This window comes from Heterocephalus glaber, unplaced genomic scaffold, assembly GCF_053883595.1.
Source record: "Heterocephalus glaber isolate CG9 unplaced genomic scaffold, H.glaber_assembly_v1.0 deba00001806, whole genome shotgun sequence".
Lineage (NCBI taxonomy): Eukaryota > Metazoa > Chordata > Mammalia > Rodentia > Bathyergidae > Heterocephalus > Heterocephalus glaber.
This window is the reverse complement of record NW_028258481.1, coordinates 726,124-743,204: the sequence shown is the minus strand read 5'-3', so window position 1 is coordinate 743,204 and position 17,081 is coordinate 726,124. Positions and strand designations below refer to the sequence as shown.

Here is a 17,081-nt window from a genome sequence, read left to right as displayed (position 1 = left end):
CGGCGGGCAGACCTGGCTGCACGCCGGCTTCCCCTGTACAGACAGCTGTAACAAAGCCATCCCCACCTGCGGACCCGGGTGGGAACCTGGCAGGTGGCACCTGGCAGGGGCCAGCAGGGGAGGAGGACTGACTGCCCCACAGGGCCTGGGAGGGGCGGGGACATTGCAGCAGCCCAAACTCTGAGTAAACAGACTTTATTCAGACAAGATAATAAAATAGCGTGCACTTTATTCAAAATCAACCAAGCACTGATAAAAATAGGTATCACCGCAGCTGTGATTTCACATCAAACCTTAGCAGTCAGAATTGGGCATTTATTCCTTTGGGTGCCAGGCCCGGCAGAGGCACCTCTCCCTGCCTCTGGGCCCCAGAGGCAGGAAGGGCAGGACCCTGGCCTCGGAGTACGGCTGGCCGCCCTGCTCCGGTCTTGCTCAGCGGCAAGGCTGGGCAGTGTGGAGCAGGAAGCTGTCCTGTCTCCTGGGTCTGAGCTCCCCACAGGGCGAGTCCTGCGGCCGCTCTGGGTGACAAGGAAGGTGCCCTGCTCACGCGGATGGCAGCCACAGTGCACTCCCGCTACGCCGGGGCAGCAGCGCTGATTAAGGCACTTGGAACACTCGGGGCGCATCGCCCAACCCTCCGGGCCTGCCCAGGCTCTTCCCCTGCTGGCCAAGGCCGGGAGGGCGGGTGGTGCTCTCCAGGCTGGGCGACAGCAAGGCAGGTGGAGCGGGGCAGAGCGGAGCTCGGGGGGCCAACAGGAGAGCGGCAGGTCACGGGAGGCCAGGGCCAGAGCTGGCAGCTGAAGCCCAGCTGCACACCCGCCCCATGGACGGCAGGAAGCCAAGGGGCCCCTTGGCTGGGGGCAGGGGCATGGACGAGGTGCTAGCAAGGAAGGGAAGGGGCTGTAGGGGGCCGGGCGGCCCAGAAGCACCTCAGCTCTTTGGTGTGGCGGAGGCGGGGCTGCAGGGCCGTCACTCTTCCTCCACGCCGCGGGGCGCCCTGGCCACTCGCTTCTGCCGCCAGCGCAGCTCCTCCACCTGGCGCTCCAGCCCGCGCACCTTGGCCTCCAGCCGGGCGCCGGAGGCCCGCGAGCCCGTGAGGCGGCTCAGCAGGGCGTAGAGGGTCAGCAGGGCCAGCAGCAGCAGCGCCCGCATGGAAGGCTCGGGCACCGACCTCACCAGGGCCACGAAGCCAGCCAGGAACACGACGAGCTTCAGGCCGCCCAGGATGCGGCCCAGCAAGGCCAGGAGCAGGCCGAGGAGCAGAGACAGCAGCCAGTAGACGGCCAGGGACCCCGCACCCCACAGCAGGAAGGTCTGCACCTGGCTGGGGCTCAGCTTCAAGCCCTGGGTGAGGTGATCTCCTGGGAGGGACAGCGGCCGTCAGCAACTGAGGAGCAGGCAGGTGAGAGACCAGAGCCAGAGCCTGGACCGCGGCGGGAGCTCTAGGGAGCCCGGCTCCACTGTGAGACAGCAACCCACCCTCAGGGCTGTGGTTAACCATAATGAGCCGCTGGGGCTCAGCGAGGCCCACGTGCGGTAAGCACCTGGCTCCCACAGGTGGTGGTTGGAGCTTGCTCTCTCTTGGGCCACGCCTCTGGGACAGGACCGCCAGGACCAGGAGACCCTGCCAGAGTCGAGCTCCCAGGACAGAAAGGGGCCCGACCAGTCTGTTCACTCACCGTCCAGCCCCAGGGCGTTCAGCAGCTGAGCTGCGATCCCAGACACTGCAAAGAAGGCCACTGAGATGGCCGAGGAGATGGCCCACGCCACCTGTGACAGGGTCTGCGGAAAGAGCTCGAGTGAGCGGAGCAGAGCCGGGGGAACCGGGCTGGCCTGGAGAGGTGCAACCTGCTTCTCAGCCCGGCTCGGGGCTGGGTCACAGAGGAGCCTGGGCTGACCAGTGAGGCCCCACCACGTTCCACCGTGCACAGGACGGACACTGCTTCCCCTCCGCAGCAGGACAGCAAGACTCAGGGGACCCGACCCGGTCCACAGCTGTGACACTGGGAAGCAGTGGTGAGCACAGCTGTGTCCCTTCAGGGGTCACCCTGCAAAGCTGGGGACTCAGGGAGGAGGAGGAGGAGGACACATGTACAGGAGACCAGAGGGTGTGCCCCAAGGAGCCTGTAGCTGAGCTGTAGGCTGCCTCAGCCTTCTCGGCAACCTCATGGCTCCAAGTCCCAGGCTGGCCACCAGCTGCATGGCCTCTACAGGCGGACAGGCGGGTCTGGTCTCCTCCCACCCGACCTGGCCCGGCAGTGACAGGTGGGGCCAAAAGGCTGCTTGGTGAGGAATCTGGGGCTCTGGGGTCCCACCTCAGAGGACCCAGTGCCACGCTAAAGACCCCCTCTTTCCTCTGTCCTCCATGTGCACTGCCACGCAGGGCCTATCTCACCTCTGAGACCAAGTGCATGGTCTCCCGGCCCAGCCAGCTGTCCAGCGTCCCCCGCAGCGCGCGCCCGAGCTGCGTCAGGGGGTCGGCAGAGGCCTCCTTCTTCTGCTGGCCTGGCGGTGCGAAGTCCCGGTGAGGCTGGGAAGACACCGAGTGGAGGAGGGCCAGGGCCACGAGGGCCGCCAGGGTGGCTCCGAGCAGGTGCGTGGCCCGCACTGGATGGCTGCCTGGGCCCGCCATGGCCTGGTCTGAGGGAGAGCGGGCAGCTGCGGTCAGCTGGTCCCCGAGCCCTGATCCCCTGCACCCGAGGCCAGGGCTGTGCCGCTGAGGAGAGCTGGGCACAGTGCCGCCTGGAGGGCACCTCTCTCCACTCCAGTTAGTGTTAGTCAGCTGGCGCGCGCCAGACCAGGCCTGACAGCCAAGAGGAGCCCCCTGAGGTTTACTCCAGTCCCGAACACCTTCACAGGCTACAGCCCTGAGAATTACAACTCGCTCAGGCTTTGTACCAGAGCTTAATATCTACTTAAAATAAAACGAATGCAAAACAACCCGAGACAGCAGGACAGCCCCACATGCTGAGAGCCGTGCTCAGCAGGCTGAGGCAGTGCATGGCCCACTCCTCCTCTGCTCTGTGCAGCCAAGAGGTGGGGAGCCGGCTACGCCTGGGCCAGGCCACCAAGCTTCAGCCCTCGCTGGGGTCAGGAAAGCAAGGGTCTCAACCCGGCTGCCATGGCTTAGACAGAAGCCCCCAACCATTGCACTGCACAGAGCTGAGCGCCACCCCTAGGACAGGAAAGACCAGCTCAGTCGTCCTGCTGTCACTCCACCTCCAGACAGCCTCGGTGACAGGAGGGAGCGGGCCCCGTGGGGATACCCCCGGCTGCCCACCTGCCCAGAGGCAGCGTCTGGAGCCGCAGGCATGGCTCCAAAGCCAGCGATGCCCCCCTTGACACTCGCCATAGCCCTGGCTGTCCCATGGTGCCCACCTCCCACTGCCCGCCTCTCACTCCCTTCACTCGCTAGGGTGGCACCAGAATTCAGGCAAACATGCGGGTTTGCTGTTTACCCTTCCGACTCCGAGGAACCCAAAGGGGAAGGTGGCCAGGGCCTCCTGACTCCCCCCAGGCGCGCCACCCTCGCCGGCCACTGGGGGCTCTCTGACAAGGTTCATGCTGTCCCTCAGCGCCCGTCCTCCAAACCCGCACAGCGCGGGTTCCTGGCCAGAGCGCAGCCTGGGCAGCCAGGGATCCCCGCGCAGCTGCCCCCACAGAGCCAGGCGTGTCTGAGGCCTGTTCCAAATAAAAGCTGTTTCTTCATCTTCAGAAGACACTGCAGTTGGAGCGGCCACCTTTGACAAAGGGCACCCTCACTGCTCTAGGTACTTAGGAGCCAACTACCTAGGGCGTGGAAGTTCTGCACTAGGAAGTGTGCCTGGAAACTGCAGCACGCACACGCACCGTAACCTGCAGTACAGTAACACAACCACGACACGACAAGGACCACAGGACCAGCTCAGCTCCAGTCCCTTACATAGGCAAAGCCCTAAAGGAGAGACACTGAGTAATAAAGGCTGGCTGGTCCTGCCCAAACTGCCTGCCTCACGGAACCCCACAGCCACAAGGAGAAGGTGGGGGACTAGAAGTAGGAAGGGGAGACCAGGAGGGACTCCAGGTGCAACTGAGGCCTCAGAAGTGATTCAGGAGCCAGACTAAACAGGCCAGGGCCAGGGATGTAGCTCAGTGGTTCCGCCGCCTGCCTCACAAGCGGAAGGTCCCAAGTTCAATCCCTGGTACCAAAAAAAAAAAAAAAAATTAGCACAGAATAAACTGGGCCTGCACCAGTCATCTCGCTGGGTTACTGGCGGCTCCGCCTCAGCACCTGGTCCTCTGATCCGTCTGTAAACCGATGCCGGAGACAAGTTAAGACCCAACAAGCACCAAATCTTGGAGGCAGCAGTATTCCCAAGGAGAATGTTTGCAGGCGAAGCCATCCTGGTCAGACAGCACCGGCAAATCCTGTCCTCTCCCAGGTGAGAAATGGCTCAGGGCTCCTGGGAGTTTCCAGGACCAGGCTGACCATCAGAGGCTCAGATGAGGCTAGGCGGTAGGAGGGTTCCAAGAGTCTGCACTCACCAAGGCCCTCAGCCAGAAATCTGCAGCCATGGCGAGGGCGGAGAGGGACGAGAAGGGTGTTCGCACTCTTGCTTACTGGGAAGGAAACGGCTCCAAAAAAAGGCTTCTAAAAATATGACATTCAGGGCACAGGGCACCATCTGCCGCAGAGGCAGCTGCCCTGCTGCTGGCCTGCAGGGTCAAGCAGGCTGGGACTGCAGTCCCTGTGGACTCATGGCCGGGCTGAAGGCAGGGAAGGCCTCCTCTCTCTGGCAAAGGTGAGCAGATGGCTCCCGCCCGCCAGTGCCATGGGTCACAATCATGCCAGGACTTGCAGAGCAGGGCTGCCGTCCTGGGCTGGATCCTGTATCCCAGGGACCCCACCTGGAGGAATCGGATGTCGCCTCCTCCTCCCTAGGTCAGGGTGATGTGGGCGCCCCCTCATCCTGTGCCCCCTCAGCCTCCAGGTGGCCATCTGCCCTGAGCGGGGGGACCTGAAATAGACTCCCCACAGCTCTGCCAGGTGCCCCTCTGACGCACCACAGCCAAGTCCAACAGGGTGCTGGAGGGTGCCCTTTGGACATAATGAGCGCATGGGATGACCGGCTGGTCCATTTCTTCAAGCTGTTCTGAACAGGATTCCTTCTCACTTCTTCCAGGCCAAGCTCCGGCAGTGGCCGCTGACCCACCACTGTGTCTCCTCACTTCGGCCTAATCGAATCTGTTTTTGTTTGTTGGCAGTACTGAGGATTAAACCCAGGGCCTTGGTACTGAGCTACACCCCCAGCTCTTTTAGTTTTTAAGACAGGGTCTTGCTGAGTTGCCCAGGCTGGAGTTGAACTTGCAATCCGCCTGCCTCAGCCTCCCAGAGTGCTGGGATCACAGGCATGCGACATCATGCCTGCCTTCATGCCCTTTATTAAAGAAAAAGGTCACGATAGGAGCTGAGTCAGTCTCAGCCTCTGAGAGGCAGATGCCTTGTACTTCCTTGCCTCCTACAGTGCCTGACCTCAAACAGTAGGCACCAGACAGTAAGACTTTATTTATTGTATATGTAAAACTTTGTGTGCTGCTCTCTAGTTACAAAGTGCTGATGATTTCGCTATCCCACTTAACTCTTACAACTGTCTTGAGTTACTGCCCCCTCCACTCCACTCCACTCAGTGTGGCTCGGAGAGGCCCAGTGACTACCCCGGGTCACACAGCAGATGGTGACTTGATTCAAGGCCCGGTCTCACCCTTCTGCCTGTCCCATACCTCGCAGGGCCTCATAAGGCTCGGTCCCTACCCACAAGAGCCTTAAAGTTCTGCCAAACAGCAACAGAGCGGGAGGCCACTGGAAGTCCAGGGAGACCCCTACCAGGTCAGGGTGCTGCACGCCAGGAGTCTGAGAGGACGAAGCAGAGGGCCAAGCCCTGCCACTTCTGCTCAGGAGCTGAGGCTGGGCTGGGAACTGCCTTCCTCACCCTGGCGGAGCTCCTGCACTGCAGGTCAGCTGTGGTCTGCTGCCAGGGTGGGGCGAGGCCGAGCTCAGGAGCCCTGCCAACGCCCGGCCCTCTTCCCTTTCAGGCTGTGCATCACCACAGGCTGGGGCTGCCCGGGGGAGGGGGGGCTCACTCGCTGTCCCCTAGAGAGGAGCTCCCCAGGGATCCGTGACACACAGCCAGACAGCTGCCATAAATGGCCAGCAGCCCGGGGGGACAGTGTACTCCAGACAAAGGGCCGCAGTGCAGAGGACCACAGACGTCCGCTGCAGGCTCCATGCACCCACAAATGAAAAGCCACTACCTCTTTTCGTTTTGTTTTTGACACAGGGACTAGCTATGTAGTTCAAGCTGGTCTCACACTGGAGATCTTCCTGCTTCAGCCTGCCAAGTGCTGCGATTGCAGTGTACACTATCATGCCGGTTTAAGCCACTATCTCTGTGTTACTTAAGCTGAGTTTCAGTCTCCTCAAATGTAAAATGGGGTGAAGCCAGGTTACAGGTTGCCGCAGAGTCAAGATGTTTCTGCAAACACTTTGTAAACTGCTGTGAAAGGTCTCAGCCTACACGTGTGCCACTGTACCCGCACCTGGCAGGCAGGCCCGACCCATGACTTTCCTTAGAATCCTCAGCCCAGGGACAGAAGAGCGATGACTAATAAATGCTTGGTAGATGAGTATCAGAGGCCCGGCAAGAAGCCACGAATGCGAGACATAGACACGGAGAGGAAGGTGGGAAAAGATCCGTTATTTTAACAGCAGATGCAAATGAAGGCGGCCACCGAGAAGCTGGACTGGGTGAAAGCGGACTGAAGCCGGCGTCCTGGGAGGTCCGGGCGGCCTGCCGAGCCCCCGACAGCTGTGGCGCAGGGCAGGCCGGCGCCGGGCAGGTGCTCTTTCGGACAGCAGTCCCGCCCAGCGCTAGCGGGAGGGCGGGCGGACAGTTGGGTCGGAGGGCTAGGTGCGGGGTCGGGGTTCAGCGCCTGCCCGGCCCGCGCCCCGCAGACTCCGGCAGCACGTGCAACCTCCACGTGGGGAACCCCGCGCCTCCCGTTACCTAGCAACGCCACCCCCGGTCGCGTAGCAACGAGGAACCGGGTCCCAGGGGCACGATCGGCCGCTGGAAGTCCGATCCCTCCCCCCCCCCGGGTCACGAGGCCCCGCCCTGCTCCCCTCGGGGGGCCGCCGCGCCCGGGCCTAGCATGCAGCCGTCCAGCCCGCCCTCAGCCCGCACTCACCCGGCTGCAGCTACTGTTAGGCTTTCTCGCTAAAATGAGCCGCCAAATCTACGCCTCAACTCCGGAGTAGCGGGTTGCGGTCTGCGCGTGCGCGGGGTGGAGCGCTCTGGTTCGAGCTCGGCAGGCGTGGAGGGGACATGCGCACTGCGCCGCGGGCTGGCCGCGCGAGAACGGAAGTCTGGGGCGGGCCCTCGTGGGAGATGTAGTTCCCGGCACGGAGAGCCTTCGCGCCAAAACGGCACAAAGAGCTGGCCTGGAGGAGCCAGAGGAGCACGGCGCGCGGAGCGCGGCGCCGCGGACGCCCCCCGGAGGCCGCCGAGCCACCCACGCCCTTGGGCGAAGCGAGTGAGAGCGGGACGCCTCGGGGCCGCCCTCACCCAGTGCCGGCTGGGGTCCTCCTGGGACCTGGGTCCCCGCCGACGCCCCCCGCAGCAGCCCGCCGGCCCGAGGCCCCAGAGCTGGGTGCGTCCCTGCGCCTCCGGCCTCCCTCCCAGGGCCGCTCCCTCCAGGCGCTGTCCTCACCTGGAAGAAGTTTTTGTTCAGTTCGGGCCTGGAACCCGGGGCCTGGCAGGAGCTAGGCACCCGCTGGTCACTGAGCTGTGCTGAAGCCCTCGGAAGACTTTGAAAGTCGTTTCTTAGTACATGTCTGCAGTACACAGTGATTACACTCCTAGTGTGCAGTCGGCACTCGCGTAAAACACTCCTCAGTTCCTTTGTGCACCCCCTTCCTTTCCCTCCTGGCCCCCATCTCTTGACCCTCTTCCCTTTTGACAAAGATCTCACCTATAAGAGAAACCATGTGATGTTTAAGCTCGTGTGTCTGATTTGTTTCACTTCATATTATGGTCTCTCAGTACGTCCATCTTCCTACAGGTGACTCGTTTATCTTTCTTTATGGCAGAGTAGTACTCTATTATGCATAAATGCCCCATTTTCCTTATCTGTTCAACGTTGATGGACACATAGTTGCTTCCAAGATTTAGCTATGATGAGTTGTGCTGGTAGGAACATGGATATGTATGGGTTGCTGATACGAAGTCTTTGTTTTTTTTTTTTTGAGATGGGGTCTCACTATGTATTTCAGGCTGGCTTTGAACTCACTATGTCCCCCAGGCTGGCCTGAAGTCACAGTGATCCTCCTGCCTCAGCCTCCTGAGTGGTGGGATTACAGGCCTGCACCACCACACCAGGCTGATATTGATATAGGGGGAATAGATGTTAACTCCCCAAATGCAAAGTGCGAGTTTGTGTTATTAAAATCAAAGAATAGGGCTGGGGATTTAGCTCAGTGGTTCCGGCACTTGCCTCAAAAGCACAAGGTCCTGAGTTCAATGCCCGGTACCAAAAAAAAAAAAAATCAATAAATTCTAGGAACAACAGAGGTTAAGAGTAGGAAAAATTTATTGAGAGAAGATAGCTTCTGGGCTGGGGATTCAGCTCAGTGGCACTGTGCCTGCCATGCAAGCACAAGGTCCTGAGTTCTGTCCCCGGTGCCAGAAAAAAAAAAATAGGGCCCGGGATTTAGCTCAGTGGCCCCGCACCTGACTGGCAAGCCCACCGTCCAGCATTGGATCTCTAGTTCCGCCAAACAAAAAAAGCTTTTATCCAGGAGAGACAGAAGGGGGACCCGAAAGTGGGTTGCCCACTCACCCAACTTCTCAAAGGTGTGTTATCAGACAAACCCACAAGGTGAGGCGGGCTCAAGGTGGGACAAAACTATAGTCAACTAGTAAGCTTACAAGTACAGTTGCTTAGGTAATACTGATCCAATGAGAAATCACAAGGTGGACAAAACTATGATCAGCCAATAAGATTACGACAAGTGGGCCGGGGATTTAGCTCAGTGGTTCTGCCACCTGCCCGAAAGTGCAAGGTCTGGAGTTCAATCCCCAGTACCAAAAAAACAAAGACTATGACAAGTATAGTTGCTTAGGTTACATGGGGAAGCAATGGGGAAGCAAGTCACGTAGCGAGCGTAGAAGGAATGAGCAAGGATTTTCGGTGGTAAGGGGTGGGTCAGGGGTCTTTCCTGGAAAGGCTGGGTTAAGACTGGGTGATTGATTCCTATTTAGAATATCAATCACTGGTATTCATCCCTGGCGAGGCACTCAGTAGTGTCTCTTCTCTTACAATGCTGGCCTCCAGTGACTGTCTTGACAGTTCTCCACGTTGGCTCCTGGAGGGCCAGCCCTGTCTGACTGCCTATGAGGTATCTAATTAATGCACCTATCTGCAATACTGGGAGCCCGGGGAAAGAAAATACCACTGTGTCTACGGAGGCAGTGAGGTGAGCCTGGGAGAGCTGACGGGCCTGTCATGCAGGACTTGGGGCAAATTTCCTCCGCCACAAGCACCTCCCTCCTTCGCCATCTCTGGACTGCTCCTTTCCCTCATTTAGGTCTCTGCAAAAAGGGCACCTCCTCGGGGGCTGCCCGGACCACCCTGCCTGGTGTGGCCAGCTCCCCGGATCCCAGCCCCCTGCATGCCCCACTTGGGTTTCTCCGATGTGAGGCACAAACCACCCTGGAACTCTTCCTTCTGTGCTCACTAAGTGTGCGGCAGGGGCATCTCCAGTTGGAGCCCAGCCCCAGCAACTTGGACCCCGCCTCAAAATAAAAATCAATCAATCAAGAATCTGCTGAAAGTGCGGCTGACTGCGAAGGGTCTGAGTTCAATCCCCAGTCGATATCTAGGGAGAGAGAAGAGGCAGCGCGCTGTCCCCTTCATGCTCTGCATCCCCAGCTGTCAGGACGGAGATTGACACGAATGAGTGGATGAGGAGCCTGGGGAACATGTGAATAGATTTCCACAGAAAGGAGGTCACCGGCCGCTCTGACTGGGTTAGAAGCCGGCCGGCTGGAAGGGACCCCCGAGGACACTTCCCAAGCGATGCACGGTGAACTCCTGGGCTCCAACTTATGATCCTTCTGCCTCAGCCTCCTGAGTCGCTAGGATCACAGGAGTGAGCCAGTGTCTGGCTTTGAGTCTGATCTGTTGGGACCCAGGCCAATACAACGGCCTCCTGCATTGTTATTTGACATACCTGGTCACGCGTCCGTTTCAGATAAGGTAACTGAGGCATAGAGAAGTTGACTGCGCCATCTCCCTGGCTCACAGGTGGGCTCCGGAGTCTGAACTCCTGGTCCCTGCACCCTGCCACCTGCCGTGTCCTTCCTGGGACCCCTCCTTCTCCACCTCCCGTCTGGGCACTTCCCTGTCCACGGCCTGTCGGAGCCCTTCACCTGTGCACCCCACAGCCCGACCTCGCTCTCCACGGGCCACGCGTCTCTTCTCAGACTCCGGGAGCTGAGCGCTGAGCATGGAGGGCCCTAGGAGCCGCGGCCACGTCTCTAGTCCCAGAGCACCGACGCAGGCTGCTTCATAAAGCAAAGAGCTTTATTTGGCTCACTCTTCCAGAGGCTCAAGGCCCAAACGGCCGGCTGGCGACAGCGCCCCCTCTCCCTACAGCGCACATGGGAGCTCACCCTAGAGCCAAATCTGGTCTAGTCACGGTCGAAAGGTCCCCACCGCTCACCCCACAGTCAAAGCAAGTTTCCGGCCTCCTAAACGTTTGACAGACTGGAGATTAAACCCCTGCGTGGGGGAGGGGGGGGCAATCTCTTCAATACAGCAAGTTGGGAAGCGGTGGGAGTGGTGGTCCACCCTGTGATCTCAGAAGTTTAGGAGGCTGAGGCAGGAGGATGGCAAGTTCAAGACCAGCCTGGGGGCTGGACAATTCAGTGACTCAGAGAGACCTTGTCTCAAAATCAAAAATAAAATGGGCTGGGATGTAGCTCAGTGCAAAAGCCCATCGAGAACCACATGGAGACCTGGGGACTCCGTGGGGCACCCAAAGAATCTGTTTTAACGAGCTCTTAGGAAATTCTCTCGCACACCAAAGTTTCAAAGCCTCGGTGCCCCTTGTTCCGCGCGGCGCTGCTGCCAGAACAGCCGCGGGCGAACCGCTTTGACTTCGCGTTCCCGAGGCAACGAGGAAAGGGTACCTTCCGCTCTCCTTCCCGCCTCCCGTCCCTCAGCCGAGTTCAACCGGAAGGAACAGAACACCCTTGGGAGGCCGTTTCCGGCCGGGGTGTATTGTGGGAAAGCGCAGTTTCCGTTGGGCGCTGGGGTCCGTCCGAGCCGCCGCCGGCCGCCCTCGCACGTGAAGCGCAGCGCGGCCTCCGCTCGCGGGCCGCCCCCTCTCACCGCGGAGCGTCTCGGAAGCCCCGGGGAGCCGGAAGCGGCCGGGGGCGGGCAGGGGCGCATCCGGAGCCCGGCGTGAGGCGGCAGGGCGCGCGGCCGGCGCCATGTCCCTGATCTGCTCCAGTGAGTGCGGCCGGGCCGGGTCGGGCGGGCGCGGGCGCGGCTCCAGCGCTGGCTCCAGTGGGCATGGGGGGCGGGCGCTTTCTCGCCGACCCGGGACTGCCCAGCACGCGCCTGGTGGCGGCCGCGGGCCTCAGTTTCCCTGTCCGCCCACCGCCGTGTCCGCGCCCCCGCAGTCCGTAGAGCCGGGCCACATTGCGGGGCCAAGGACGCGGTGGGGGCCCGGCCGGTGCCGGCTCCGCAGAGGCGGATGAAGGGCTCGGAAAGACGAGGCTCGGCCGAGGCTGCCCGGCCCGGAAGTGGCGACGGCGCTGCAGCTGCGGCCCTCCCCGTGTGCGGAGTCCGAGGCGTCCTCCTGGGCCTCACCTGCCTGGCCAGCGTTGCCCCGGGTTGGGGCCGTGCGGGCTCCAGGCTGCTCGGAGGCGGCAGGCGCCGGAGTGAGCGGTGATGGGGGCCGTCAGGAGGAGACGGAGACGCCGTCCGAGGAGCGAGGAGCGGGCAGCCGGGGCCCGGGCGCCTGCCCCCTGCCCTCTGCCCCAGCTCACACCCGCTCCTCTGCAGTCTCCAATGAGGTCCCAGAGCACCCGTGCGTGTCCCCCGTGTCCAATCACGTGTACGAGCGGCGGCTCATCGAGAAGTACATCGCGGAGAATGGGACCGACCCCATCAACAACCAGCCGCTCTCCGAGGAGCAGCTCATCGACATCAAAGGTGCCGCCCGGGCCCCGCCGGGGCGCAGGGAGCGAGGTGGGCTGGGGCCCTCCACCGGCCCTCACGGTGGCCTTCCCTGCCTTGGCAGTTGCTCACCCGATCCGGCCCAAGCCTCCCTCGGCCACCAGCATCCCAGCCATCCTGAAAGCCCTGCAGGACGAGTGGGTGAGCTTGGAGGGGAGAGGGATGGTGCGGCTGTGCTGTCTCTGCCTCTTCCCGCTGAGCCTGCGGCTGGGCCTCCTGCGCGGCTCGGAATGCCTGGTGGCTGAAGTCATACGGACCCGGGTTCCTGGCCTGGCTCCAGTGCTTCAGTGTGGCTGGGGTCGTGTTGCTCAGTCTGAGTCCCGGTTTCCCTGACTGCAGGGCATAGATTAGCGCTGTTTCTCGGGTTCTGAGGGGCAGGACAGAGCACAAGCCTGTGGCACGGGACTTCCTTGTGGCGTTGCCCAGAGTGGTGCTGGCCTTGCGCGCACGGCATCCTCGGAAGCGTTGGGTTGGGAGGGAGCCGGCCGCGGTCTGGGCCGCAGTCTGGGCCGGTTGGTGTGCGGGCGGAGCGCGTCGTCTGCCCGCGAGTCGGGGTGCCTCGGGCCTGGTGTGTGCGCCTCCCGCCCTCAGTGCAGCCCTTCCCCCAGGATGCCGTCATGCTGCACAGCTTCACCCTGCGCCAGCAGCTGCAGACCACCCGCCAGGAGCTGTCGCATGCGCTGTACCAGCACGACGCCGCCTGCCGCGTCATTGCCCGGCTCACCAAGGAAGTCACTGCCGCCCGAGAAGGTGGGCGCCACCCCGCCCTGTGCCTGGCTGCCCCGCCCCGCCTCACCCCGCCTCACCCCGCCTCACCCCGCCTCACGCCGTCCTGTCCTTTCTCCCAGCTCTGGCAACCCTGAAGCCGCAGGCTGGCCTCATCGTACCCCAGGCTGTGCCCAGCTCCCAGCCGAGTGTTGTGGTAAGTGGGTGTTCCCTCCCTTCGTTGGGTTTTGTCCAGCTTTTTTGGTACCGGTATCAAACTTAGGACCCTGTGCTTGTGAGACAAGTGTGGTGTCGCCGAGCTACATCCTGGGCACCCTTCTTTGTGTTTTGCAGTACAGGGTCTTCACACTGAGCTATATCTCAGCCCCTTTTTTAGTTTTAAATTTTGAAGTAGGGCTTCACTAGGTGGTTGAGTTGCCTGGGCTGGAACTTGGCATCCTCCTGCCTCAGACTCCCAGAGCACTGGGCCTACAGGTGCGTGCCCCTGCACCTGGCTCTGGCTCTGGCTCTCCTTCCACAGTGCCTGGCGTCCTGCCTCTCCAGCTTCGCCTTTCTCCTCCGCAGGGTGCAGGTGAGCCCATGGATCTGGGTGAGCTGGTGGGAATGACTCAGGAGATCATCCAGAAGGTGCGTTGTGTGTCTGTCGGGGGGCAGTGACCTCGCTTGTGGGGCATTGTGTTCTGATGCTTAGCTTGCTGTTGGTGGTACTGCCCACACGCTCTGTCCGTCCTGGAGCTCCTGCTCAGAGACGTCCAGGGTGTGCGGTCTGCCCCACAGAAGAGGGGAGGCTGCGACTCAGCTCCGGAAGGGCAGCGCTGCTGTGTGTGCTGTGCCCCACTCTGGTCGGGTCCCCGAACCGCTTGGGCAGCGCCGTTGCCACTGTGCCTGGGCGGGTAGCTCCGAGATGGAGGGAGAGGTGAACTCGATGAGCACAGAGCGCGGCGCCTGCAACAGCGTCCCCCATGCAGGCAGATGCCTCACTGTCCTCTCTTCTAGCTGCAAGACAAGGCCACGGTGCTGACCACGGAGCGGAAGAAGGTGGGTTCCTGCAGCGGGGGCATACGGGGTGCTGGCCGGCAGGAAGGGGTGGCTGAGCTGAGGCTCACCGCCACTTCCTTGGGGGGCTTTGTGTTCCAGAGAGGGAAGACAGTGCCGGAGGAGCTGGTGAAGCCGGAGGAGCTCAGCAAGTACCGGCAGGTGGCATCGCATGTGGTGAGTGCCGGCCGGCCTCTGGGGCTCCCCTTGCCTGCTGAGTTGGCAGGGCTGCTGATGGGCAGAGCCCTGAGGGGTCCCCATGCTGCCCACGTAGAAGTCCCTCTATTCCCTGGGTGGGGCCGCTCTGCCTTGGGCCACTGACCAGCTTTGCTGCGGCTCTCTGCATAGGGGCTGCACAGTGCCAGCATCCCTGGGATCCTCGCCCTGGATCTCTGCCCCTCCGACACCAACAAGATCCTCACTGGTGAGGCGGGGCCCGGGGCAGAGCCTTCTCCAGTGCTGGCAGCTGAGTGACCCGGCTCAGTGCCATCTCCTTGGGTCTTCTCCAGGCGGGGCGGATAAGAACGTGGTCGTGTTTGATAAGAGCTCTGAGCAAATCCTGGCCACCCTCAAAGGCCACACCAAGAAGGTCACCAGTGTGGTGTTTCACCCTTCCCAGGTATGGGGTCCCAGCCAGGCCGGGGAGTGGCCTTTATGGGATCTCCTCGCAGCACGCTTCGTGCCAGGGCAGGAGGAAATGCAGTTTGACAAAAGCCTTTTCGTTGAAATAGTCTGTGTTGAGGGAAAATCTTAGTATCATTCATAACGTAAATCACAGGCCAGCCTGGTGGCACATGCCTGTAATTCTAGCACTCGGGAGGCTGAGGCAGGAGAATCACTGAGGTCAGTTTGGGCCACTAGTGATTTCAAGGCCTGCCCGGACTGCGTGGTGAGACCTTGTCTCAAAAAAAACCCCAACAAAACTGCAGTAACGTGAACCAGAGAGGGGCTCAGTGCTGGGGTGAGGGTGAGGACGGGCAGCGTGGAGTGGAATGCAGGGGCGGAATGCAGGGCCGCCTCTTCCTCAGCCCTGACCGCCTGCGGTTCCCTGTCACAGCCAAGTCCTTAGGGAGGCTGTGAGCTCTTCCCGCCCTGGGGTTCTGGAAACTTAACTGCCCTGGAGTGCAGCTGCGGGATGTGGAATTGCCCTTGGGCCTGGGCCCAGGCTGTGCACACCCTGGCGGCCGCTGGGGGAGGCTCTGAGGGGACTGATGGACATTCAGCCGCGGGGCAGGCCCCTGGCAGGTTGCAGGAGTGCGTGCGCTGCCTCGGGGTCCAGCAGGGGCCGTGCAGGGAGGGAGACGGGGCGGCTGCGGCTGTGCCCGTGCTGGCGCCCGTGCCCCTTCCCTTGCCCCTCTCTGACACCTCCGGGCTCCTCAGGAGCTCGTGTTCTCGGCCTCCCCGGACGCCACCATCCGGATCTGGTCGGTCCCCAGCACCTCCTGCGTCCAGGTGGTGCGGGCCCACGAGAGCGCCGTGACCGGCCTGAGCCTGCACGCCACGGGCGACTACCTCCTGAGCTCCTCCGACGACCAGGTGCGTGCGCGGGGAGGCGGGAGGAGGGAGGACGAGGATGCCCCCCGCCCCCGCCGCCCACCTGTCCGCGGGCGCCTCCTCACGCCCCGTCCTGCCTGCAGTACTGGGCCTTCTCCGACATCCAGACGGGCCGCGTGCTCACCAAGGTGACGGACGAGACCTCCGGCTGCTGTGAGTGCGGCGGGGCGGGGCGGGGCGGGGCGGGGCGGGGCGGGGCGGGGCGGGGCGGGCGGCGGAGCACCGGAGCACCGGAGCACCCAGGGCGGCCGGGTGGGCCTGTGTGCAGCGCTCATCCCGCCCGCCGCCTGCCTCTCCGCAGCCCTCACCTGCGCGCAGTTCCACCCCGACGGCCTCATCTTCGGAACGGGGACCATGGACTCTCAGATCAAGATCTGGGACCTGAAGGTGGGGCGGGCGCGGGGGGCCGGAGGGGGGCGGGGCTTGCGCAGGCCTCACCGCGACCCCGGGACCCCGCCTGTCGCCCCTCGCTGTCCGCCGGCAGGAGCGCACCAATGTGGCCAACTTCCCCGGCCACTCGGGCCCCATCACCAGCATCGCCTTCTCCGAGAACGGCTACTACCTGGCCACGGCGGCTGACGACTCCTCCGTGAAGCTGTGGGACCTGCGCAAGCTGAAGAACTTCAAGACGCTGCAGCTGGACAACAACTTCGAGGTGCGCTCCACCCTTCTGCCCCGGGCCTGGCTGCCTGCTGTCCTGGTATGACCTCTGCTCTGCTCTGCCCTGCCCTGCCAGGTGAAGTCCCTGATCTTCGACCAGAGTGGCACCTACCTGGCTCTCGGAGGCACAGACGTGCAGATCTATATCTGCAAGCAGTGGACGGAGATCCTGCACTTCACAGGTAGCCGGGCCTGGTGCCGGCGGGGCTCCCTCCTGCTTCCTCCTGCTCCTGAGCGCCGAAGCAGTCAGGACTTTGGTGTGCGTGGGGTGGCAGCGCCCTGACCCCGGGCTCCCCGATTTGAGCCACTTCCTCCTCCCGCAGCTGTATGCACGTTGGGGGAGGCTGCCCGCCCACCCTGTGTTGGGCTGGAGCCCTGCCCTGGGGTGGGCACAGCCGGCCGAGTCAGGAGGAGGAAGGAGCCCGGCCTCACCCCGCCTCCTCTCTCTGCAGAGCACAGCGGCCTGACCACGGGGGTGGCCTTCGGGCACCACGCCAAGTTCCTGGCGTCCACAGGCATGGACAGGAGCCTCAAGTTCTACAGCCTGTAGCGGCGCCTGGCGGGCGGGCGGCAGGGGACACTTGGGGACGCTCGTGTCATTTCTCTCTGGGGCTCTGGGGCACCTGAGGGCTGGGCTGCCTGGACCTCCCCATCCACACGGCTCAGGCCCTGGGGACAGAGCCCGGGCCAGGGGACTGGGGGGGGGAGGGGTCCTGCAGGTTTTATAAGCAGCGATTTAGTTTCATTAAAAAAAGAAAACACACAGCCACCTCCGGGTGTTGGGGCCGGCACCGAGCAGGGCTGGGGGTGCATGGTGGGCGCGG

General features: G+C 62.4%; 2 protein-coding genes across 3 annotated transcripts; one reads left to right on the top strand and one right to left on the bottom strand.

The window, feature by feature from the left end:
• Positions 1–209: 209 nt before the first annotated feature.
• Tmem109 (transmembrane protein 109) lies at positions 210–7,380 on the bottom strand. Of its 2 annotated transcripts, XM_087203733.1 has the most exons (5): positions 7,225–7,335; positions 4,271–4,544; positions 2,396–4,178; positions 1,680–1,782; positions 210–1,361 (listed from the first exon to the last, which is right to left on the bottom strand). In XM_087203733.1, exons 3-5 carry the CDS (start codon positions 2,630–2,632, stop codon positions 970–972), a joined length of 732 nt encoding a protein of 243 aa, XP_087059859.1. In that variant the 5' UTR covers positions 2,633–4,178; positions 4,271–4,544; positions 7,225–7,335; the 3' UTR covers positions 210–969. The 2 variants fall into 2 exon arrangements, with proteins under 2 accessions (XP_087059859.1, XP_004874328.1); XM_004874271.3 differs by lacking the exon at positions 4,271–4,544 and having other exon boundaries at positions 2,396–2,640; positions 7,225–7,380.
• Positions 7,381–11,316: 3,936 nt separating this feature from the next.
• Prpf19 (pre-mRNA processing factor 19) lies at positions 11,317–17,020 on the top strand. Its single transcript, XM_004874270.4, has 16 exons — positions 11,317–11,550; positions 12,109–12,258; positions 12,347–12,423; positions 12,891–13,032; positions 13,131–13,204; positions 13,573–13,635; positions 14,005–14,046; positions 14,146–14,220; positions 14,392–14,467; positions 14,553–14,662; positions 15,424–15,579; positions 15,681–15,750; positions 15,899–15,984; positions 16,082–16,252; positions 16,334–16,439; positions 16,710–17,020. Exons 1-16 carry the CDS (start codon positions 11,532–11,534, stop codon positions 16,805–16,807), a joined length of 1,515 nt encoding a protein of 504 aa, XP_004874327.1. The 5' UTR covers positions 11,317–11,531; the 3' UTR covers positions 16,808–17,020.
• The last annotated feature ends 61 nt before the right edge of the window (positions 17,021–17,081 follow it).